This window comes from Leptodactylus fuscus, chromosome 1 (genome assembly GCF_031893055.1).
Source record: "Leptodactylus fuscus isolate aLepFus1 chromosome 1, aLepFus1.hap2, whole genome shotgun sequence".
Lineage (NCBI taxonomy): Eukaryota > Metazoa > Chordata > Amphibia > Anura > Leptodactylidae > Leptodactylus > Leptodactylus fuscus.
Window position 1 is genome coordinate 83729123 of NC_134265.1, and position 26218 is coordinate 83755340.

Consider the following 26218-nt stretch of genomic DNA (forward strand, 5'->3'; position numbering starts at 1 on the left):
CTTCTGTTATTGGGGAGAGTTAGGGATCCCAGTGCACATTAAAAAAGTTGACAGGTTCGGAAGACATACAACTAATGTGCCTGAACAGCTTTAGACCTCCACAATGGAATTATTAGACATATATTTATTTTGAGTTATTATAGAGTGCCAATATATTATGTCATCACTGTCTTCTGTCATTCCCACTACTAGTGTTTACAATATAAGGAGTGAAGAGCTAGTATATAATCATTAAACCATGAAGCTACCCACATATTACCCTGGATGTATAAACGGCCTATTCTGGAGGTTTTTCAGGGCTGTGGAGTTGGAAGGCCAGAACATTGACTCTGGCTCCTCTATTTTTCCACAGCCCAACTCCAATTTCTGCTCTGACTTTGAGTTATAATATGGCTCCTTTAATTCACTGAACAGCTAGTGATTGAATGTAAAAATACAACAAACTACTCATCTAATTAATTATATAATACCAATAATTGTATAATATAATCAAAAATAATTCATTATTTTATTTTGAAGCTTGAGTCGGAGATGGAAACATTTTTCCAAAAATGCACAAATCTGACTCTAAGACTCTGACTCCACAGCCCTGGCTTTTTTGTGGTTGATATTTTAAAGGGATGTCCAGGATTAATCTGACATCAGAGAATATGCGAATATAATATTCTCCTGGTAACGCCGCTGCTGTTTTGGTATTCACCAATGGTCTTTATTTACTTTGTTGCCGCAATGAAATGCAAAAAGGCCACCATAACATTGCAGCCAATCAATGGTCTCTATGCTTATGCCTGTACCAATGGCATGAGACTGCAGAGTTGCATATATATCAATTGGTTGCATATATCACACTGATGTACAGGCATGTCATTGCTGCAGCAGTACACAAAGACCTATTGTTCCACTGAAACAGCATTGCCGGAGAAGAAGGTTTATTTTAGTTTTAGGATATTCTCTACTATTAGATTTTATTAAAAAATTTGGACAACTTCTTTAATGTTAATATTCAAGCTTATGTTTTAATAGTCTAGGGATTATTTAGGGTGCATTCACACTACGTAACGCCAGCGTGTATCACAGCCGTACACGCCGCGCTACAGCAGGGCTGCCGAACACTTCCCATTCATTTCTATGGGAGCCGGCATGCGAGTGCTCCCCATAGAAATGAATGGAAAAAAGCAGTCCATTCATTTCTATGGGGAGCGCTCGCATGCTGGCTCCCATAGAAATGAATGGGAAGTGTTCGGCAGCCCTGCTGTAGCGCCGGCGTGTACGGCTGTGATACACGCTGGCGTTACGTAGTGTGAATGCACCCTTATATTGTATTTTTTTATGTCTGATGCTTAATGTTTTTGTAATTTGATGGACAGCTTCTTGATTTAATAACAGAGTTCATATAGACATTATACTACTGCAACAAACAATTCTTCTTTATCCCTGTGGCTAATATATCTACTGTATATTGTTGGTACATTCCAAGCCATATGGCCAATGCTGACTGTAAGGTAAAGGTTCCTTAGTAAATTCTCTTGTATGCTTAGTCTGCCCAAATCGTTGAATTATTCCTATCTATTTACACATTAGCATTTCTCAACCGATACCATACCATATAACATTTTAAATGAATGAATATAGTGTATATATACAGTAAACTTTTGAAAACAAAGTATAGATCTTAGTAGGTGATACAATATGAAAGCTTACAATTTCTCCGAGTTTCAAGGGTTGATTGGCAGGGGCTGTTAAATAGTGTAACGTTGCATTCATGGTTAAATTTATTGATTTATGCTATGTACAGGAAATGAATTTATTACAAATACACATTAGTATGAAGCTGTTTACCTTGGCAGGCTCCACTGCGTATATTGGGAATGTAGCCACGACGGCAGGGTTGTGGTTGAGCAGGGCACATCTCACATGGATGTCCCCAGGCACGTCCAATGGTTGCACAGCAGAGAGTTTTCGTGCACACGATACCAGTCACCTGACCCTGACACATCTGATTGCTGACTTGTGTGAAGCAGGGCCCTGTTCTGTAGTCTGAAAGTAAAAACAGCAAAAGAAAATATTCAAATCCGGTCAGCAACATCTGATGATCTTAAAAGCTCTAATTCAGCAAAACTACTATGAAAACAGAAATATGAGCAAATTGGAAACCCAGATGATACATTTGGATTGTTAGCGTGTACTTGTAAATATGTTCTCTTTTATTTTATTACATTTACAGAACATTCATTTAATTACGGTATACACATCATATACTAAAATACTACAGAAAATGGATGAACAGATAAAATATTCATTCTGGTGTCCATCCTTTGCAAAATATTAGGAGTTATTTTTCTATATTCCACATGCAGTGGCCACATTTGAAATTCTTGCAGAATTGCATACAAAGTGACAAACCACCGCATGGTATTAACTACAAAATAATCATTTTCTTTTATTCAGAATGGCATGTGGACTTAAAACACACTTAAGTAGGAACAAGACGTTCCTTAGGAAATGTGAGGTTTCCACAATAGTGAATATCTTTTGTTTGAACAAATAAAGAATCTTCCACTTCTTAAGCCAGATGTTTTACCACACTCCATGAGGAAAGTGTGGGTAACAAAGTACCTGGTGAGCACAATATAATAGTCCTCCAGAAAAGAAGTCATATTCTAGCTGTGTCATTTATTTCATTCTAGCCTGGTCGCATCCATATACTTTTAACGCTTCATTACAGTTGTGTCATGTGATCCTCAGCCTGTCTGCCACTCCAGACCTTAGCCTTCTGTGTATAGCAAAAGTCAATTTTCAATGTGGAAAAGACTTCCTGTGAACTATATGATTACATCTCCACCCACCAAATCCTGGCAACTCTCTGATACTTCACCTTTACCCTCCTTGTTTAGTAGAATGTTCTCTCTTTACAAATCAGTGTTACAGCTCATGTATAAAATGGCAAATTCCATGAAAATGGGGCTCCAAAGCTGAATAACTAAGACATAGTTTGAAACTGTAGAATCACCTCTATAATTTACTGCTAACATACTCCCTTTAAAGGCAGAACGCAATACAAATAATACTGTAAATCTAAGACTCGTAGCAGGTGTATATTTTATTTTCTGTCTTTGCCTCCCTGTGCCCGGTCTATAATAACTGTATAAATTAAGCTAATGAATTTGGCACATTGCACTCTGACAAACTTCAGCTGGAATACAGTACGAAAATCTGATCCTAATAAATTTCCCCATGGTGATTGACCTGAAGATTATATCTCAAATCGACCTACTAAAATACAACATATACAGTAGAGAGTACATATATACACATCTGACCCTGTTCCACTATTTTGAAAGAAAGTGATGATATAAATGAGCTGGCAGGAGTCTGCCTAATGAAATAAAGTTTGAAACACAATTTCCCATAACAGATATTGATAGATATTGATATTTTCAGTTCTTACATATGATCATGATTCAGTATTGCACTTCTAATGGTGGTATTTCTAAAGAGAGTACATATATCTTTGCATTCAATTATAAAAATGAATACAAACTTTCGTTGTATACATTTATAGAGTAGCATTGTGGTTTAGTAGTTAGCCTTGAGGCCGAGCTGGACATACGGTATATTTTCAATAGCTATTAGCTGAATGATCTTTCATGTCAGCCACTTTTCCTACTGAACCCCTTATCCATGTGCAGGCTCACGTCAGTCAATCATCCAAGTATTTTCAATAGGGAAGAGTGAAAAAAAAAACTGCTACCAGACACCTTTGGCAGCAACTGCCCTACCTTAAGTAAAAAGAACAGGCATATTGAAATTTCTTTCCCTGACATATGGCAAATAAACTTTACAAAATGATCTAGTTCAGTAACAAGGAAAGATGAAGAGAGGTCAACGAGAAGACTCTACTTGAGTTTACTCCATTTTAATTATTATGCTGATCCCGATGTAAGCAAACAGGGAAACGGAGAAGAAGCCAATATATACACGATAATCCTTAACCTAAGCTTGACTGTTTGAAGAAATAAAATGCAGATTTTGGACGCTATTAATGATTGATAATGAACAGATCATTAGATGTAAATAAACCTGCTTACTAGGCACAACATGTGAAGATTTCATATTACCTAATTCATATAAATGTTGCTTTATCAGTTCTCTTTTGCTTATTTGGTATACCTTCTCAGTAAATTATTGAGATATTTAGCCTCATAGACTTAGTATAGTCATACTAAAATATATAAACCTTAAGGGTTTTTTTGGAGGAAAAAAAAAAAAAAACATTTGGAAAACTTTGCTGCACACTTTGTCTCACTACTAAATATTCTCCAAAAACCTATTTCATAATTTTCTTCTATCTCTGAACACTTTCTGAAAGTCGCAGTCTGTGTAGCCTGATTGGTTTACATACTGCACTTCTGGTTGTGGTTGTCTCCAATTTAGCAAACCAACCGCACAATGCATTGGGCTAGCTCTAAAGCCAGCAGTAGTATGCATCACCTCCCCTGTCCTACTCCCGTCCTTCTCCACTAGCTAGTCTTGTTCCTCTAGCCCATTGGATTTCCCAACTCTTTTTCTCAGATTATCTCCAGCCCACCCACATACAGGGTGCTTCACTGATGATGCTCCCACCATTTTGGCTGTAGTGTGTCTCTTCTCTTCACTCTGCATAAAGTTAAGACTAGATTGTGGTTTAAAACAGGCGTGTCATTTATCCATGCATTTTCAGGTGTTGAATTATTGAAGTAGAGGCTAACTATTTCTCTCCTACGTACAACCCTAACCCTATCTTGTCAAGGTTTGAATCGGTTACAGTAGGTGTTGCCTCATACTAACAGTCACAGGTGGCAGCGCCACCTACTGGCTCCACAGCAAACCTGGCAGCACCTGATTTTACCCACTCCTTTCTATCCTGTGTACACATCGGAGCAGACCACAGAAAAGAGAATGCCTCTACTTGACCCAGCCACCTGACTCATAGGTGATGTCACACGGCAAAAAGAGCATGGTGCTATGGAGGAACGTAATATAGACAGAAACTCTGAAATCAAGTTAAAGAAGGTCATGTGGCCACTTCTGAAAGCTGGGGAAGTTATAGGTAATAGAAGCATATTAGTAAATTTCACAGCAGAAGTTGTGGGTGTGCTGTATCAACCTCTTAATTTTATATGATGAATATATTTGTCAAGAACATGGGGTATTTGATGCACATATCCAGGTTCCTGCTGCACCTGCCAGAGATCAATAACTCCATCCCTCAACCAACCCTGCATGTGGCTTCCTGCATTGCCATGTACGGAAGACTATTAGGCCCAGGCAGAGGTTGGATCTAATAGACTGGATGTCAGTGCTACACTGACATGTGTAATAGTCTGCAATACAGAAGTGTTGCAGACTATTATAAAAGTAAGTAAGAGATCGCCAGTTCAAGTCTCCTAGTGGGGCTAAACAAAAATATAAAAAATATATAAAAAATATTCTAAAAAAAAAGCACAAAACATTTCACAATTTTCTCCTAAAACATAACTTTATTATGTTAAAAAGAAAATAAATAAAGCGGCTCATGACTGTACTGCCACATCAGAAACAACCAACAATAAAAAGCTATGATGTTATTTGAACCGCACAGTGAACACCATAAGAAAAGTACAACTTTTACCACAAAAAAATATTCCCCTACACGGTTAGATCAATTGTTAAAAAGTTGTGGGTCTTCGAATATGGCGATGCAAAAAAAATATATATATTTATTTAATTAAAGTATTTATTGTGCAAAAGTAAATTAGGCATCACTGTATAATAGTCATGTTATGTCCTCACCCGTTTGTACTCCTGCCGCATTGTACGACGCAGGAGGTGTGTCCGCTCATGATTATCTACTTATGACTCTGGTCATTTTTTGTTGGTACAGTTAAGGTTACTTTTTTGTGCTTTGTGATTGATAACTTATCTAACAAACAAGCCTGGGGTGGATTCTGGACTTCCTATAAACAGGTCATCAGCCCACACATGTTTGCTGCCTATTGGGTCTCAGACATTGCTAAGTGTTTGTCCTTGCTCTTAGATTGTATTTACTGACTCCTGCCCTTTGGCTTTTAACTACTCTTTTGGATTGGGATTTGGTACTGTTTTGTCTCTTTGGTTTGACCTCAGCTTGCTGACTCCTCTTCTGTGTTATTTTGACTTGTCCTGTTTTTTGTAACACTTATCTAGAGAAGGGACTGTTGCCCAGTTGTCCGCTACTTCCTAGGATAGTTGAGGCAAGTAGGTAGAGACAGGGGCTGGGTCAAGTTTAGGACTCACTGTCATTCCTTCCTCCTAGGTTTCATCATTAGCACTTGGGAATTGCTCAACAGGCAATTCCCTAACAAGTTATCACTGTAATAGCAGTGACCCAAAGGATAAAGTTAACATGTCATTTATACGTTATTATGGTGAGTGACATAAAAACAAAACACAAAACAAAAAGCTAAAAAATTGAAGCCCAGGCAGTACCAGTTAGGAATATTTTCCACGGGACTCACAAATCTATTAAAATAGCTATGCTCAGAAGAATGGGATCAAAAGAAGCAAAAAGCATACCTAGTCCTGAAGTCCAAAACAGGCTGTGTTATTAAGGGGTTATAGAAACAATTATCGCGGAAAACCCCATTAAGGAAATTTCAATTACAACTCATTATTACAACTACCTTTTATTGATCCTGCTTATTATGATAATTTGCATAATGTGTAAGCAGCAGGCTACCAATGTCAACTTACTAAATATTCTGGAGAAGGCAAGAGCACACTTCTGGTATACATGCCATTTATCGTGTTGAGTTGATGAGAAGGTGTCAGGATTCGGGGACGCTGTGGCCTTCCTGCTATGCAGTGCATGCCCCGGAGGTGTGCCAGAGACTCCTCTGGCTATATTTAGTACATTAAGGGGTTAAATTGCCTCCTTGGTGTCTATTTGACTGACAGACTGTCTGGCCAGTCATTCCTATCTGTGAAGGGTGGGGTTTGTATCTCTGCTCCTATTTTGGTCCCTTCCCCCAAGTTCATGTGCCTGCTATAGCATTCAGACTTGTTTGCAACTTCCAGGTTCTATATAACTTTTTCTGTACTCTTGCTATAGCTGTTTGGCTTTGTTTTCCTTTACCCTTCCTGTTCCTTGCCTGTTTAGTTTCCTTGTTTGTTTTTGTATTCTATTGCTCACCTATACCTACCTCTGGTCTTGCCCGACTACGCTTAACAGCTATTGTTCTCTGTTATCTGCCACTACTAGTAATACTCGGTTTGTTTCTTTTTACATCTCATCCCACTGTTCGGGTAACTATAGGGAATCTATTTTAGGTTCCAGTGAGGGGCGTTCTTGCAAGGACGTTACTCTGAGGTGAGGCAGGTTCAGTCAGGGAGTCTGTTAGGGAAAGTTTTCCTATCCATTTTTTCCCGCATTCCTGGATTTGCACCCAGCCGTAACCAATCTAGGTCAGTGGTTGCAGGGACGTTAGGGTCTCTTCTTGGCATGGATATCTATGAACTCCAGGTCAGTGCCTTACAGAAGGCTAATATAGCATATTCCCATCTTTCAGATCAGACAATGCACAAGACATAATATATCTCCCTTCCTTTCCCCTGAACTCGAGGTCTCTGTGATCAACATTCAGAGAAAGAGTTTCAAAATAAGATAACTGGAATACTAGATCTGCTTTTACTTCTGTTTAGTTAAACCCAGAGAACTACTTAGGAAGGATTACCTTACAACATTGATGATGTTGGCAGGTACAACCATCCAGAACCTAGAGTTTTTGAAACCTTTTTTTGATTTTGTCTGATTCAGCAAGACTAATTTTATAAAAGACACAAACCAAAAGATTTCACTTATACTCCAACCTCCAAACTCACTCAAACATGAAAGTTTTTAGAGTGTGGTTTTGCACATTACAGCTATCTTCCAGTAAATGGATGTAAATGGAAAAAAATTCCTACAAGAAAGCCACAGGTAGAATATGTTGCAATTTTGTAAAAAATGGAGCCAGCCTGAAGAAACATAGTGTTGAGTGAAGCCCTACATTTATGTATAAATCTAATAAAATACATGGTAGCTCTGACAATTTTATTCTTACATTGATATGTTTTAAATTGAGTTTTTTACTTTTCTCATTAAAATAAATTACAGAATATTACATTATAAACCCTGAAATTAGAAAGGATATAATAAACACATTAAACAGGAATAATTTTTAATATTCAACCAATTGTTTAAACTGCCATTAAAATATTCTTGTAATATCCTGAATGTATTTACATAGCATTACGGCAAATGACAATGTTAACATTAACCAGCTAAAGACATATGTAATGGCTACCGGCATCAGCTACATTATCATTGAAGTGATTAATATAGCCATGACGTGTAATGATCCTCAATTACACTTCTTGTAAACACTTATGAATTTCTTGCAAAAAGATCCTTAAACAAAATGATTGCAGCTCCTAGAAATGGCAGTATTTCCATTTGCAGTGCATTTCATTCCAAATGTAAATATAATATTCTTTGCAGATGGCTTGAATCGAAAACTTTCCAAGCATAAATATTCGAAAATGTGAACATCTATTTCTTCTACGTGTTTATGCCAACTTCTAGCAGACAGACTGTATTGAAACAATTCTGTGATGTCTAGATCTCAATTAATACTATAATAGTAACAGAACCTCCTAGCTATATGCATGATGATGAGGGATATAAGATGCAGAAAGCGAACTGAACTGTGAAACTGACACAAAACACCAATTCCTTCCAAAATTGGTTGCCTGAGTGTATCTAAACCACAGTGATATAGCAAAGGATACTCTCTAGAAGATATTGTTCTAGACTAGCTTCTGTAGTTGTACATACTGTACTGGTCTGACAAATTGGTTGCAAATGACAACCAGTCCATTTAAAAACTATTTTTTTGGATTCCATTAGGAATATGGAAATAGTAACCTAATGGCCCAATACACCACTTTTCCAATGGCTTAGAAAAATCTTCTCTACAACCTTTAATAGTAACAGAACTGGATACTTATATGTATGATAAGGGATGAAAGATGCTGACAGTGAAATGGACAGTGAAATTGTCACAAACATCAATTCCACATCCGCACAGATATTGGTTGTCTAAGTGTATCTAAACCATAATGATCTAAAGATTGAACTCAGATTGAGATTGAAATGCTCTAGGTGATATTGTTCTAGAATTCTTCCTGTAGTTTTCCACATCGTAATGTCCTGTCAAATTACTTGTACTGATAACCATTCAATTTAAGAAACTCATTTTCTAATCGTCAACTACAACACTTTTACTATTCACTAGCTTCAAAATTCTTTCCCAATCTCTTTAATTGTCTGGTAGGGGACAGGGCTTTTCTTTATTGAGGTCAAATGACACCACATATCAGCCCTCACAGGGATCTTTCTCAAGTGCAGAGATAGACATCCACCTGGCAGATATAGGACTAGCACTATATCACAATACAATGAATATCGGCCATGTCACATATATTCACATGAGCATTATTTTGACAGTCTGTAAAAATATAGATCATGTTCTATTTTTACCCATTTTTATGGATCGCTCCACACCCTGAAATACATGAGGGATTAAAAAGGACGCCCCTTGGGAGCAAAGCAAACCTGAAATTTTCCACTTTTCATGGCCGTTTTGACCATCGACTCTGTAAATGTAGCCTTATAACCAATCCGAAATTGATATACAATATACGATCACAGATATTGATATAAATGTGTATCAGTAAATATAATAACATCCATAATAGGGTTAAAAACATTTATACCAACATACAGTACAATCATATAAATGAAAAGCACAATGGGGCAGAATTATTACCCCATTACAGTACATTGTGCTTTGTCAAGCTAAGGTCCCACGTAGCCAAGCACTGTGGCCAAAATGGTTGCAGAAACACATTGCATTTTTTCCCGTAGCGCTTTTCACAGAAAGTCTGCAGAGATTTACTCGGTGGACTTTCTGCTTCAATTATACCTATGGGGAAATTCCGGCAACGGTTCAGGAAATTGCAACAGGTCCACTGCATTTATGCCACGTGGGGCCCTAGCCTTAAACAGGAATTCTATTGACACCATTATGGACACTGACACATCGGGGTGAGCTGTGCTCACATTTCCTCCACCCTACTAGTCATTCAGTGGTTTGTACCTCTCACTAGTAATGCTAGGTTCACACCTGCGTTCGGCACTCCGTTCTGTGGTTTCTGTCTTCTGCATGCAACAAGACAGAAACCACAGACTGGGTCCGGCCATGAGCGGCGGCGAGCGTTTTATGCTCTCTGCCGCGAAACCGTTTTTTAAATCCAGACACAGAGTACTGCATGTCCGACTCTGTGTTCGGATGAAAAAACCCGGTTTCACGGCGGAGCGCATAAAACGCTCACCGCTACTCATGGCCAGACAGCTTTCTCACCCATTCAAATGAAAGGGTGAGAGAGTCCTGCAGGTTTCCGTCTTCTGCCTCTGTTTTATGCAGGAAATGGAAACCTGCAGAACAGAGACCGGGCGCAGATGTGAACGAGCCCTAAGTTAATTGTTCTGCTTGCATCTCTATGCCATTGGCTCTTATTAGTCATCCCGTTGATCACGTAACATAGTAGTTTAGCATAAAGGGTTATGGTAGCTCAACTTTCCACCATATTGGGGAAAAGCCAATATAGATTATAGGGTAGGTAAGAGGGCTAGCTAAATCTTGGTACAAACACTACAAATATAGAGAGGTACGCCTTGAGAAAAAACAGAACAGCTGTCACATATCATAGAATTTACCAATGTGACTTATATTGTATTCCATATGCCTTAAAAACACAACACATGTACAATATGGAAAACTTTTACATTTCTAAGCTAGGAATGACGCCAATCTTGGTCATAAATATGCTTAAAAGGGACCCACATGGAAGGGAATTTCCTGATTTCCATTTTTTTACTCTAAAAAATTCAACGTCTAAATTTCTTCTGGCATTACATGTTCTTTTATCTTTTGTACAAACAGATCGCCAAGTTATTTTACCGCAATCAATCAACTACGCACAACATTTACTACTGATTATTGCTCAGTTGCCAAGCTAGATATGATGGAGTTTCTCGTAAATTTCATCCAATCACGCCAATACATAAAAATAGACTACATTGGGGAAGTATAGAAACAGCACATACAGTGATCTGTTTTACTGATATAAAAGTTCTGCAACACAGGGGCAGACAAATGAAGTCATTTTCAGGAATGTGTTTTGTGGGGGTTTGTATGGTTGGTACCTGCAAAAATTTGTCATTGAAATTAATAGGTTTCCATCCCATCAACTGACTTCAGCCAGGCCTCTATTATCCACTAAGACGACATTCAGACAACTGACATTATATTAGTAAGTATAAAAAATATCAAAGTATTTAACTGTTAGGAATGATGTGGTCAGCAGTGCCGCCATTTACTGATGCTGAAACCTTTCTGCCAAAAGAGAAGGGTTATGATAGAGTAGTCATTGCTAATATCAAGAAGGCAAACTGATGTATAGTGACTAGAGATGAGCGAACAGTAAAATGTTCGAGGTTCGATATTCATTTCGAGTAGCCCCTCAATATTCAACTACTCGAATCGAATATCGAATCCTATTATAGTCTATGGGGGGAAAATGCTCATTTCAGGGGTAGGCAACGTTCGATCAAATTATACTTACCAAGTCCACGAGTGAGGGCCAGGCTGGATCCTCCGAGAAGTCTTCTCCTTGCAGCGTCCCCGCGGCATCTTACGGCTCTGAATTAACTCTGCCAGGCATCGGGCCTGGGCAGAGCCGACTGCGCATGCCCGCACTACAAGCGGACATGCGCAGTCGGCTCTGCCCAGGCCCGATGCCTGGCAGAGTGAATTCAGAGCCGGAAGACGCCGTGTGGAATCTGCACGGAGAAGACTTCTAAAGGTAGGAGAAGAACCAGCGTTGATTGGCCGACTGTATAGCATTCGGCCAATCAATGCTGGTTCTGCATCGAACTTTTACATTCGAATAGCGAGTGGTACTCGATAGAGTACGAGTATTTCGAATACCATAGTATTCGATCGAATACCTACTCGATCGAGTACTACTCGCTCATCTCTAATAGTGACCCAAAATTGAATGTTTCACATTGCTCTATAATTACTTGCACAGTATATAGTTTGTGTAACGCTCCTTTTCATAAAGCAAGACTGGTTTTACACTAACTGAGTCTTAGACTTGAGACTCGGTCCATTCATGAGGACCGTTCATTATTCTGGGAGACTGTTAGCATTATAGTTATCTATGATGATAGAAGTCTGTATTCTCTACCTTTCCACTACATAAAGTTCCAAAAGCAGCTAAAATGGGCAAAAATTACATTCCCTCTGCACAATGTATGGATAGAAGCATAATGAATGTTATTGAAAAGACGAGAAGTCATATTGGCCAAATGTGTTTTTTTTAATTGCTTGTATATTGTTTTATATAAAACTCTATTTTTAATTTGACATGAATTTTATTGTTAATACAAAAGCCAATATAAAACTATAGTAAACTATATTTTATTTGTCTAATAATTGTACAAAAAAATATCTAAGACAATTATCACAGTGACACTTCTTTTTGTTAAACAAACAGTTTTGATACAGAATATCAGTAAACAGTTTAAAGGAAGGAGCTGCCATTAAGAAAATAGTAACTTATAATACAATAATGTGTGTGGTCTAGGATTGAGCGATCGGGATTGGGAAAGATCGGATGCCGATCGGCGATCGAGCAAATTTCAAGATCAGGATCGGGATTGGGTGGAAAATGATCAGAAATCAGATTTTAAAATTGATCCTGAAATATCAAGGTTGGCTCAACCCTACTGTATATATAATATACAATTAGGGTTGAGTGAGATTCTATACATTGATGTTACTGCTGGTCATAGACCTCCCCCCCCCCTTAGAAAATAAATAAATAAAAAAAAAAATTTTGACTCGAGTATAAGCCGAGGGAGGCTTTTTCAGCACAAAAACTGTACTGAAAAATTCAGCTTATACTCGAGTATATACGGTAAATTACTTGCAATTCCGTGTTTTTGAAAGCGATGCTTTTCCACAGTTTATTTTCTGCAATGGGTGGATTCATACTCATATGTTCTCAGTGCTTCGGTGTCCTCCGTACATATTCAGGTCCTTCTGCTCTGGCAGCTTCTCACGGGTGTCTTCCTGAGTTCCGCTGAAGCTGCCAATTGGCCTCAGCAGTCAGTTGACCACTGAGGTCATTCAGCTGCCTCACCAAGAGACCCGTGATGTCACAGGTAATGACACCGCATGCTCTTCGCTGAGGTCACTGATTGGCTGAGACTTCCGCTACATGTTAGCACAGGACAGAGAAAACTGTACTGCGCAGGGAGGCACCAGAGCACTGTGGAAAGGAGAATATGATTTTTTTTCCCACTGCCCCGGCCTACTTAAAACTTAAACGGGTTGTCCATTATTGCCTGAACAACCCCCTTAAACTCCACATTGCAGAAACACTGTATTTTTGGCTGCTGTGATAACAGAGCAGAATCTAGCACTACATTTTACAGTACCTGCATAGTGAATGAGATTTAGTTTAATCTCATTCACACACATTGCAGGAAAAAAAAATGCAGAAAAGCTGCGTTTACGAAAACAGGCAAGCTTTTTGAGAAATGCGGCATATTGGTTTTATCTGCAGCAAGACTGTTTTTCGCATATACTTATAGGGGTTGGAAAAGGTAAGAATGAAAAATGCAAGTATTTTTGCAGAATATGTTTGCATTTTTGCGGAGTTTTTTCAGCATCTTTTTTTAGCTGCATTTCCACAACATGTGACCTTAGCCTTAACAATTTTTTTTAGCACTTTTTCAATTAAAAATTCCCATTGTTTCGTAAAAAAAATTAAATAACAAGTAAAGTACTATTAGAAATAACTATATATAACTACAGAGTACTGAGCATAATGCCTTTCTTATATATTGTCTAGAGTTGTCTAGATATTGTCTAGAGTTGTCTAAAGTATGATAAAGTGGTAAAATACAATAACCATTTAATTCCCTTATTTTCTGGACCTCGTCAATTCTTGTAAGAAAAAAAAATATTTAAAAATTTAGCTAGGGTAATATAATATCAGAGGCTTTATTACATTTCCTTATAAATATTTGTTCAATATTAGGATAATCTGGCAACTTTTGGTAGAAATTAAATTCTGACCTTTGTAAGTCCCTTCACATTAAACACAAATAGTGACTGTGGGTCACCGAAAAATATTAATAGCTGAAAAGCAGGCACTGTTTTCATGCTAAAAAGAGGTAAGTCTGCAGCTTCTGTAATCTTGCCAGTCATTAGTTACTGCTCAGCCCTCTGTCTCCAGCCCGGAAATTAGTCTGCAAGGACTTCAGATAGCTGAGAAACTAGTCAGGATTTATCATACAGCTAAGGAGAAGAGGCCTTCTGCAGGGAAATTACCGTACATATGTTCAAAATTAAGAAAAAAAATCCTCCGCTAAAAAGAGAGAGTAGATTATACAATTTCACAATCCAGAGATAGAGATAAACAGGGCTTTGCTAAGTAGACATTGACAGCAAAACAATGGATGTTCAATCAACAGATGATTATCTAGGATTTAGTGTATACAACAAGCTATCCCAAACAATCCAAAGCTAAGGTAGACTGAGGACAGCGTCTACACAGTGTCAGTGAGATTATGAAGGTCACACTAGTATTTCATCTCTGTGCAGACCAGGATATGATTTCCCATAGGGAACAGAGAGATTGTAAACAATAGGTTAATTTAAAAAATAAAATAAAATCCTAATTTATAAACACAGCTCAACATTATAGTTGATGTTTGAAGAAATATATTTAAAAAGTGAAGTCTCCATATGTAGACCCATAAGGTATGTATACAATGTCTCAAATTTACTACTGTGGTTACGACTAGACACTGGAATAAACACGGTGAATCTTTGGCACAGTGTGGCAAATCTAGCTTGGAATAAAATTTTTCACTTGCATATGGGTTTGGATTTTTACAAATATAGGGTGTGGTTTAAATATACCATGTTGCATGAAAAATGTGGCAAAATGTGGCCAAAAAAATGTGACTCTAAGGCCAGGGCCCCACAGAAACGCAGCGGAAAAAAATCACAACGTTTTACAGTACTTGCAAAGTGAATGGGATTCATGCAAATCCCATGCCCACTTTGCGGTAAAAACCGCAGTGCGGACACGCTGTGATTTCCAAAACCGGCGCGGTTTCGGAAATCGCAGCATGTCAATTATATCTACAGAAACACCAGCGGCTTCCCCTTAGGTATAATGGTAACAGAAAGTCCACGGAGGAAAACTCTGTGAATTTTATATTCAAAGCGCTGTGGGAAGAAACTGATGCATTCCTGCAGCTGTTGTTCCCGCAGAACTTTAGCTCAGTGTTTCCAGCCACTGGGACCTTAACCTAAGGCTGGGGCTCCACGTGCCAAATGCCGGTGGCTTTCCCATATATGTAATTGTAACAGAAAGTCCACAGGGGAAAACTCCATGAACTTTCTGTTTAAAGCACTATGGGAAGAACTGTGATGCGTTCCCACTGCGGTTTTTCCTGCAGCGCTTTGGCGCTGCAAATCGTCCAGTGGGACCTTAGCCTAAGGCTATGTTCACATCTGTGCTTCGGAGACTCCGGCACAGTGTCTATCAAAAAATCAGAGTAGGAAAAAGTTATGCATGGAAAACTCCGCTGGTTTCAGTTTAAATAAGATGAACATGATATGGACCTCATTACAGTCAAATTCCGTTAGTGCAAAGTTTTTGCACAAATAGCTTTTAAAAAGTTTTTCATGCCAAAAAACTGGAATCAGGACATAATAAGTGTATCATGAATGTTTTAGACATCTGTTTATTTAATCGTATTTTAGTATTCTAGTGAATCCCATCCACCCTGCAGAAAAATACGCACAATGGACATGCTATGATTTCTAAAACTGTTGCAGTTTTGGAAATCATGGCATGTCAATCATACCTACAGAAATACTGGAAGTTTCCCTATAAGTATGATGGAAGCAAAAAGTGGAAAACTGTGTGAAAACTGTGCTGAGCTTCCACTGCAGTTTTTCCCGAAATGCTTTTTGGCTGAAACTCTCTACGTGGGGCTTTAGTCTAAGCAAGACCTAACATTAATGGTCAATTATACGTTCCCTTCATAAATAATTGGTGCACTGGAGTGCAAAAAAGTTCTTTCTGCAAAAATAAGCTGTATGAAAAGCCAAACAAAGTGTGTAAGATATGGCAACTCCAAGCATTAGCATGTCTTTGCAAGCTGTACCTTTAGGCTACAGAGAATATCTGTCCTGCTGCAGCCTGTTTGTATGTCTTCACGTATGAATAAGCAAATAAATAAAGCTATCTATTCCAGTTAGCAAGATAGATGATGAAATGTCTAATCCACCGTAATTCTTTATATGTAGGCAGACTATACTATTTTCAAACAATAGCTGATTTATTTGCTTTTTACTCAGTAAAGATCAGCCAAGAGCCAAGTTACAAGGAAACACTGGTTATAATAACCCTTATTATCAATAATGATTATGTCAAATGAGCCTGTAGGACCATCATATGTGCCCATCTAGCTGCAGACCTCAAGCAGCAGCAAGATGGTACAAGATGAAGATGGAGCCCATTAAGGAAGTTAGTTTGATTCTCTACCTAGATGCCAACTCAGTTACCCAATATGTCTACAGTATAGAAAATAAACTGGTTAGATTTTTAATTAATATATGCAGTACATTATACCAATGCATAGCCTGGTAAAGATTCTATATGAAAAGTATCTGTATGTAGTACAGTGAATGCACTATGCCATGCCAGGGTGATCTGGGGGAGGGCACTTGGCTCAGGGACCCACTGGATGATTCATCTGTGGGTCAGTCAAAATCTGTGGAGTGAGGAGGAATACCTGCCAGCCAAACCATTATTCAACATCTATAGGAGGTTCATGTGCAACTTAACACTCTCACTAAGAATCATTATCTACTGTGGGGAAGTTAGCTCGGTAGCAGCAATGACTTGGATCCAATCAGTCAGAGACAGGGACACAATGTCTGGAACAAACAGGTTTATTTGAAAAAACAGCAAAAAATAATTAAACCTTCACGTTAGACATAGAATAAGCAAAATAAAATACAGCCTTAACTTTGTGCAAAAATGTCAAAGAAAACTCTGCTCGTCTGAGAATTAAACACTAAAGAACTAACTATACATGTGGCTTACTACAAATCACAAGAACAAAACAAAGTAGCACAGTACAGTCTCAGCAGAATCTCAATGTTTCAGGAAAGACCCAGGCTCCTCCTCCCACTCCCAGGATCTGCCCTGAAGTGTAGGCTCTGCAGCCTTTTATGGCCCAGTAACAAGCCCAGGACTCACACCTGGGACTGATGCCTATTCAAGACCCACTCTGGACCACACATATATCAGAAACCTGGGGCTTATATACTGGGACTCCAACACTCTGCCTGTCACCTTCTCACATTACATATCATACAACTAATTCTAAACATGCTTGCTCCTCTGGCGCAACTACACTGCACCTCACCTTCTCCTTCCTAAACCTAATATGCCCTCTTATTGGTCCTCCTAATACAGCAATGTCATGGTGCAGTGTTCAAAATCATAAAACTGCTGCTGCATGAACATCACGGCCTGAAGTGGTTATTATATGTAGAGTGGTGGAATCCAGTCGAGATGCAACGAGCTCAGCATCTAATATGATATTCAGTCAATCCAGGTCAGATACAAATATTTAGTGATGAGAAGATACAGTATAGCATGGTAAACAACAAGTTACAGGTTGGTAATCATTAAAAATTACAACTTTTAAGGATACATTCTATAGGGTCTTGCCTGGTGTTATTACCTTGCTGGCCATATAGTATAAAAGCGTAGAATTGTGATGCTTAGAATTCAACTGATTTTGCTGCTGAGATGACGAAGGCAATGTTGGCAAGGAGGATGTTGCTGGTGAAGTTTATTGCAAAGAGGAACAATGGAGAAAAGATGTTCTAAACAGCATCTTCAAATTCGATGATAATCCGATGATATTAGGATTGACTATTAGGATAGTCTAACTATTTCATGTATTGATTATTCTATCCAAATGAGCAAGCCTACATCTAAGTACATTTCAGACATGGAATGTCCAAACACAGCTGCCCCTTCTAAGGAGCTGCCAAGTTGAAATTCAACAGTGCAAAAAATAGAAAACTGTGCAGTATGGATAAATATCTTTAACTTCTTGCATTAAGTCTGGAGTAAGGTCATGCCACGTCCCACAGAGAAAGCATGGTGTGTGACCTGCTTTTACTTAGGATATGCATGAAATTTTAGTTTCTTTGTGAGGGTGCATTCACACGATGTAACGTGCAGCGTGATCTGGCACGTATCTGGCAAAATCACGGCCGCAAAATAACGCGGCGTATACGATCCTAACTCCCATTGAAATGAATGGGAGCTTTTACGGCGCCATATACGTGCCAGATCACGCTGCACGTTACATTGTGTGAATGCACCCTAAGGGAGCGCTCATAACAGCGGCGTTTACGAGCGCTCCCATTGAAGTGAATGGGAAGTGTTCGGCAGTCTGCCGTAACGCCGGCATATACGGCTGTGATACACGCCCGGGCGTTACTCCGTGTGAATGCCCCCTAAGATGAATAAAATTTCTGTAAAGTTCTGTGACCCAATATTTTGCAGTGCAACCATATTGTAGTCATGCACCTTAAAGGGGTTTCTGGAACTTTTAAATGATCTATCTTTAGAATAAGTTATCAATTGAAGATCCATGAGGAACTGGCACCAGGCACCACATTTGTCAGCTGTACAAAGTGATAATGGTGCTCGCTTAACAGGCTATGCAAAGTTATATTCATCACATGGCCTGATCAACTCCATCCAATTTATGTGAATGGGATGAGCTGTAATACCAAGCACACAATGTACGGCACTGCGCTTGGTAAGTACTGAAGAGGCTGCAGCCCTCAAATGATTGCTGCAGTCCCTTAAAACTGATGATTGGTGAACAGCCTGGCCTTTTGATCTTTAATTCGTGATCTATTCCCCCCAAAAAAACCTTTAATTCTAATGCAGCGAGTTTGGTTGGAGTGATACTTGTGAATAGAGGAATACTTGGAGTAACTGGATCTGACAGAATTGGACTTAAATATTCTTATCATTCGAGACCTCATTAGACTCCCGGGACACATAAGAAGTTAAAGGTATTGATACTTTATATGCTCTTCTCTATTTTTACACAAATGAGGAAGCCAACCGAATGTCATTGGTTTGTAATACGGATCAATAGCACAGACATTAAAGTGAACTATAAAGAATCCACACTATATGGGCACTGTTTGAGTGTAAACCATCATGAGATTTCAACAACCACTTATATTTATTAGCAAAAGTAAAATGTTTACTTAAAAATTGTGCAACAGAAATTAACGAAATCTAAAATAAAAAATGACGCTTTTAAAAGAGCTCCACACTGTTGTAGCAATGGGCATGTTCATGGTGTATTAATAAGCTCACTATGGGTGTCAATAACCTAAACATAGTAAGTCGATCTCATTGAAATGCCTTTAAACATAATAATGATCACTAATGAACAGTTGCACTAGCAATCCTTCACAGTGGATGGTGGTTGGTGTGCGTGCCCATGTACATTACTTGTGACTAACATCCCGTTTATTCAGTGGATGGTGGTCGGTGTGCCTGCCCATCTACATTACTTCTGACGAACATCCCCTGTTTATTCAGTGGATGGTGGTCGGTGTGCCTGCCCATGTACATTACTTCTGACTAACATCCCGTTTATTCAGTGGATGGTGGTCGGTGTGCCTGCCCATGTACATTACTTCTGACTAACATCCCGTTTATTCAGTGGATGGTGGTCGGTGTGCCTGCCCATGTACATTACTTCTGACTAACATCCCGTTTATTCAGTGGATGGTGGTCGGTGTGCCTGCCCATGTACATTACTTCTGACTAACATCCCGTTTATTCAGTGGATGGTGGTCGGTGTGCCTGCCCATGTACATTACTTCTGACTAACATCCCGTTTATTCAGTGGATGGTGGTTGGTGTGCCTGCCCATCTACATTACTTCTGACTAACATCCCCTGTTTATGCACATACAGTAGATGATCTGGTGAAGCTCGTACATATTTTGTGCTACATAAAAAATTAGATCAGTCAAAAAAGTAGTGTTTGATCAAACGTTCACTGTTTTTTGTCCTGTAGACATGGGCAATGAACAGAAACTTGTGTTCATACAACCACTTGTGATTATTAGCCCAATAATAAGACCATGTAAAGGAAAAGCATGTATGTGAATAGGACAACCCCTTTACAGTAAACAAATAATGTCCACCATAGCTAATGGTAAAAAAGTTAAGCAATGAAAAAAAATGACACTAACCTCTTTCACACTGAGGTCCAGTAAATCCATAGACACAGGCACATCGATTGGGTCCAATGCAACGGCCTCCATTCTGGCAGCCATTTTCACAGACAGCTAGGAAAATAGATTTATACGAAAATAAGCATCTCAGTGGCAAGAATGTACTTTGAAACAGTAAAGATATGTTCATTATTAGAGATTTGTTCTGAGCTGCGTTACACCCAATATTTTGAATTTTTTTTTAATTTTTTTTTACAAAACTATTGGAGATTCATCCCTGGTGAACTAAAATGTCTGCTGTTAAAAGCACTGCGGTAAATTATTACACTTTAGGGTTCAGACACCAGAGTATAGGTGAATGCCCAAGGCAGATGAAAAGAATAAAAAACATTTATACTAATCTTCCCTTTCCTCTTTTGGGCTTCTTCGCAGGGTCATGATGTCATGATGCTCTGTGTGCACAAGTGATTTCTGAGGCCCAATTACTGACCTCAGTGGAGACTCTGGGCACATGGCGGTACCGAGAAGACAGAGAGAGAGAGCACCAGACATGGAGGCCCAAAACAGGTGAGATAAGGTGTCTATAAGGTGTCTATATATAGACCTCCACCCATTGTAGCCAATGTAAGAGTAAAAATCCCAGATTTTTACTCTTACATTGGCTATATTGTTTCTACCGTGGGAAACATTCCGTGCACTCACCAAAACAAATCAATGGAGCAATCAAAGTTGCATTTTCTGTTATCTGCAGTACTGTAAGTGAACTTCAAGATATTTATTCATTTATCTTCTTATTCTTAAACTTCATTACAATACTGGGCTGTTTGCTTATGTTGCTTTTTTGGACTCCACCCATTATACTCTGGGGTCTAAAGAGACTCCACATTATAATAATTTCACTTCTGGTTCTACCCAAATTTTTTTGACCTGAAACGAATCAAATCTTAGGAGGTTCTTTTATCTTTATCAATTACTTAACTAACTGGCATGTAAGTTGTTTGAAAGCAATTTTGATAGTAGGAGACTCCTTTTAAGGCCAAACCAGTCCTAAGAAGACTTCAAATGGCGGGGTAGTAATATTTTATTGCATATAAATTTTAAAGAAATATATGGTGTGGTCAATAAAATAGCAGTGTTTATTTCTCATTAGACAGCCATACAGTATTTCCATATAAATTGTATGGATTCATTTCTAAAGATTTACAGTTGTGTTTGACATTCAATGTTAGCTTTGCTCATGCTGAGTATAAGTCCTTCACTAAAAATCTCAGTATTGAGCCCAGTTTCACACATACGCAGTGTATAGTAATGGAAACATGTGAAGATATAAGAAAGGCTGTGACCTTTCCTCCAGCTGTATGTTAGGAGCTTTTGTTATAAAAGGAACAGTTTTATGTCTAACTCTCTGGGCTTGTAAGACATCAAACACTTGGCCAAAAACTACACACAAGATAAATGAACCTGCTTAGATGGCTGAGAGATAAACTATAATTGTGGTTTAAAGGCAATAAAAATAACAAAAAAAATTAAAGTTTAATAATAACCGTCAAGGTTTTCCAGATATGATAAATCACATGTGAATATTAGTGAACAGAATCAAATGCAGGTGCTTCAGCAAGTTACAGATGTGAAGATGGAGTTACTGTATCTTATCAAATGATTGTCCATTTTATTATGTTACAGAATAGATCGCACATTTATAGGCATGAACCCTTTAAGTACGCAGGGTAGCTTGGACATTAATGCTCGGTGACTTTTTTCAAATTTTCCTTCCCCACCTTTCAAAGTTCATTACTTTTTAACATTTTTCTATAGCTATGAGAGTTTATTCATTGCATGACAAGTTTTACTTGTGTTTGCCACTATTTTGGGGTTCATATGTTTTAGTTTGCTGTTATATTTATGGAGGGTTCATATGAAAAAAACACAATTATATTATTATTTTTTATATTTTGTTCCTTTATTATACATTAAAAATTACATGGCAACTTTGTCGGGTCATTATAATTGTGGGGATACCATAGTTTTATTATGTTTTACCACATTTACTCAATAATGAACGATTTTCCTGGTGTTGTTGTATTCTGATGCCTAGAACCTCTTCACTGTTCTGTTGTAATGGCTCTTTATTTGTGGGGCCAGTTTTAGTTGCATTGATACCAATTTTTGGTATGCATTACTTTTTAATCCCTTTTTATTACTACTTTTTGAGGTGACCAAAATAAATATATTTGCACATCACAGGATATATATATATATATATATATATATATATATATATATATATATATATATAAGCGTTCACTGTATGGGATAAATAACTTTATTTTTGGATAGTGTGGACTCGACACATGAGGATACCTAGCATGTGTGTTTATTTTGTTTATTTATTGTGTTTTTCAAATTAAAGAGGACCTTTCACCATATCTGGGCACAGGCAGTGTTAGATACTGCCAGAAAGCTGACAGTGCGCTGAATTCAGCGCACTGTCGGCTTTCCCGATCCGTGCCCGGTGTAAAGCGCTATCGGTCCCGGTACCGTAGCGCTTTACAGTCAGAAGGGCGTTTCTGACCATTAGCCAGGAACGTCCTCCTGCCTCGCGGCGCCTATCGCGCTGTGCTGTGGAGCGGGGAGGAACGCCCCCTCCCTCTCCTGATAATGCTAGTCTATGGACAAGCTGTGTGAGCAGAGGGAGGGGGCGTTCCTCCCGGCTCTCACAGCACAGCGCGATTGGCGCCGCGAGGCAGAAGGACGTTCCTGGCTAATGGTCAGAAACGCCCTTCTGACCATAGAAGAGCTACGGTACCGGGCCGTAAGCTCTTCACACCGGGCACAGATCGGGAAAGCCGACAGTGCGCTGAATTCAGCGCACTGTCAGCTTTCTGGCAGTATATAGAACTGCCTGTGCCCAAAAGTGGTGAAAGGTCCTCTTTAAAAGGTTTTTCCTCTAACTTTTTATTTGTTTAGTTTTTATACTTTTTTCCTGTCCCACAAGGGAACTTGAAACTGGCATCTGCCCGATCCCCAGTGCATTGTGCTACAATATGGCATATATAAGGTAAAAACAGAGGAAAAAAACTGGGAAAATTCTAGAGCGCTGCTGATCGATAAATGAAAAACTTGAAGAACTTTAGTTAAAGCAGAGGCACTTTATTGGTTCCAACCACACAAATATAGGTAAAATGGCCTATATATTAGTGTTGTGGGTATGCTCAGTGATGTGCTTTGTGATACAAGTAGTGAAAAGAGAATCTCCTCAACTTTCGACCATTGTATGATCCTGTGTTCCCACATCCAGGTTTATATTATTGTTGTCCTGTCTAGAATGACAATGATTTGACTGCTAAATGTAATCTCTATAGAACAGAGTAGAGGACATATATCAAGATTGCAATTTCCTACATCATTGTGCCACAGTGATATAGGCCTAATTTACTAAGAGGTTAATGCCTCTTTTTAGATTAGCCATATCTCATTCGTTCCATGTGCCAGAACCTCAGTTTCTGGCATAAACTATAGTAAATCTTTTGGGCTGCAGAGGCCAGGTCATGCCCCCTTCTGCTAAACCACACAGCAATATGCCAAGTTCTCAGAAAAGTAACATGTAAAAATGTCACATAGTTTGTGGAGCAAACAATATTTCACCAATGTAGGATTTCATGCTGACGTTGTACACCATTTTGACATATGAATAATAATATATTCCTAGAATATTAAACCTGGTAAATGCTCATTGGCCAGAGTAAAATCTGGAGTAATTACATATAGTGACTTGGACAATTACTCGAGTATAAGCAGACCCAGATATAAGCCGAGGCCCCTAATTTTACCACAAAAAACTGGGAAAACTTATTGACTCGAGTATAAACCAAGGGGAAAATGCAGCAGCTACTGGAAAATTTAAAAAACTTAAAATGGCCAGAGTTTTTGGGTGCAGTAGATTCTGGGGAAGGCCCAGAAAGCATACACACGTGGGTGCAGGCCTGAGGTTATGTGTTGTGTGTGATAGAGCAGTGGGGGCGGAGTCTGCATTCCAAGCATGCTAGCAGAAGTACCGTAAGTACTTCTGCAGCTTGAAATGAACAGCAGTGTGGCGATGTTGCGGGTCCGGAACCCGCCCCGGTGTCTGTAAGCTGCGTCTGGATGCTGGGTCTTTAACTATAATATTGCCGAAATGACTCGAGTATATACCGAGGCAGAATTTTTCAGCACAAAAACTGTTCTGAAAAACTCGGCTTATACTCGAGTATATACGGTAGTTGAATATGAAAACATGATTTACTAGAGGCAACTGATAAATTTCCTCCAAAGAGAAACTTTCACTAAAGGAATTTATTCTCTAGCCTCCCTTGTTTCCAATGTGTAGGCATCAGAAGACAAAGGGTGTGATATATCTGTATCACATCTAGCTCCTACCTTTCACCATCCCGCTGACAGTACAAAGCCTACATAGTATATCAGGCCCCAAAACTAACAGCATTGATTACTTGGGAATAGTGGAGGCTAGAGAAAAAAATTCTAAGTATACTGGAATCAGTGGAACAGCAACTATTAACAGTTGCTAAGAACTGGAGATGGAAGAGGTGGTGAAATGTCCTCTTTAAGGTGATGTATTGCATAGAGTTTTTTAAAATATACCCAGCGGTATAAATGATCACTGGCTGTAAGCAGAATATATGATAACATCTATTAAGAAAAACTTAAGTTGTACTTACGCTGCCCACAATGAGCTCCAACATAACCCTTTTGACAGCGACATTGATCCTCAAAACACGTTCCTCCATTCATGCATCGAATGTTACACTGAGAAACTATAAAATTAAGTTTAGTCAGAGATTACTTTACATCATAGAATATATAGTATCTTATAATAAAACTATATACCGAGTAATAAATTTATTATTGTAATATGAAAACATGGTGGCACAGCTTCATTCACTTGGGACATCCAAATGTCAAAGAAAGTGGTTGTACTTAGTGATTCTAAGGAAATACCCCGAGAATGGTGACTTTGGTGAATGAGACATTCATAAGGGGTTTATTTTTCTGTACTTAACAAACCTTAAATATTCTGACATCTCTGATATTTATTCTGACAACTCTCAAAAATCTCAAAAGTATGGTTTTTATAGTTTTGATTAGAGATGAGCGAACAGTAAAATTTTCAAGGTTCGATATTCGTTTCGAGTAGCCCCTCAATATTTGACTACTGAAATCGAATATCGAACCCTATTATAGTCTATGGGGGGAAAATGCCCATTTCAGGGTTAGACAACGTTCAATAAAATTATACTTACCAAGTCCATGAGTTTGGGTCGGGCTGGATCCTCCGAGCAGTCTTCTCCTTGCAGCGTCCCCACGGCATCTTCTGGCTCTGAATTCACTCTGCCAGGCATCGGACCTGGGCAGAGCCGACTGCGCATGCCCGCACTACAAGCGGACATGCGCAGTCGGCTCTGCCTAGGCCCGATGCCTGGCAGAGTGAATGAAGAGCCGGAAGATGCCACGGGGAAGCTGCACGGAGAAGACTTCTAAAGGTAGGAGAAGAACCAGCGTTGATTGGCCGACTGTATAGCATTCGGCCAATCAATGCTGGTTCTGCATCGAACTTTTACATTCGAATAGTGAGTGGTACTCGATCGAGTACGAGTATTTCGAATACCGTAGTATTCGATCGAATACCTACTCAATCGAGTACTACTCGCTCATCTCTAGTTTTGATGATTTGGC

The 26218-nt window shown here is 38.8% G+C and overlaps 1 protein-coding gene across 1 annotated transcript in view; it reads right to left on the minus strand.

Annotated features, from left to right (window-relative positions):
• Positions 1 to 26218, minus strand: part of FBN2 (fibrillin 2) — a 213084-nt gene that overhangs the window by 169877 nt on the left and 16989 nt on the right. The window contains exons 4-6 of the mRNA XM_075272282.1: positions 25204 to 25299; positions 20507 to 20602; positions 1840 to 2037 (exon numbers count right to left, since the gene is read on the minus strand). Coding sequence (XP_075128383.1) covers positions 1840 to 2037; positions 20507 to 20602; positions 25204 to 25299 — 390 coding nt within the window. The remainder of the gene's footprint in view (positions 1 to 1839; positions 2038 to 20506; positions 20603 to 25203; positions 25300 to 26218) is intronic.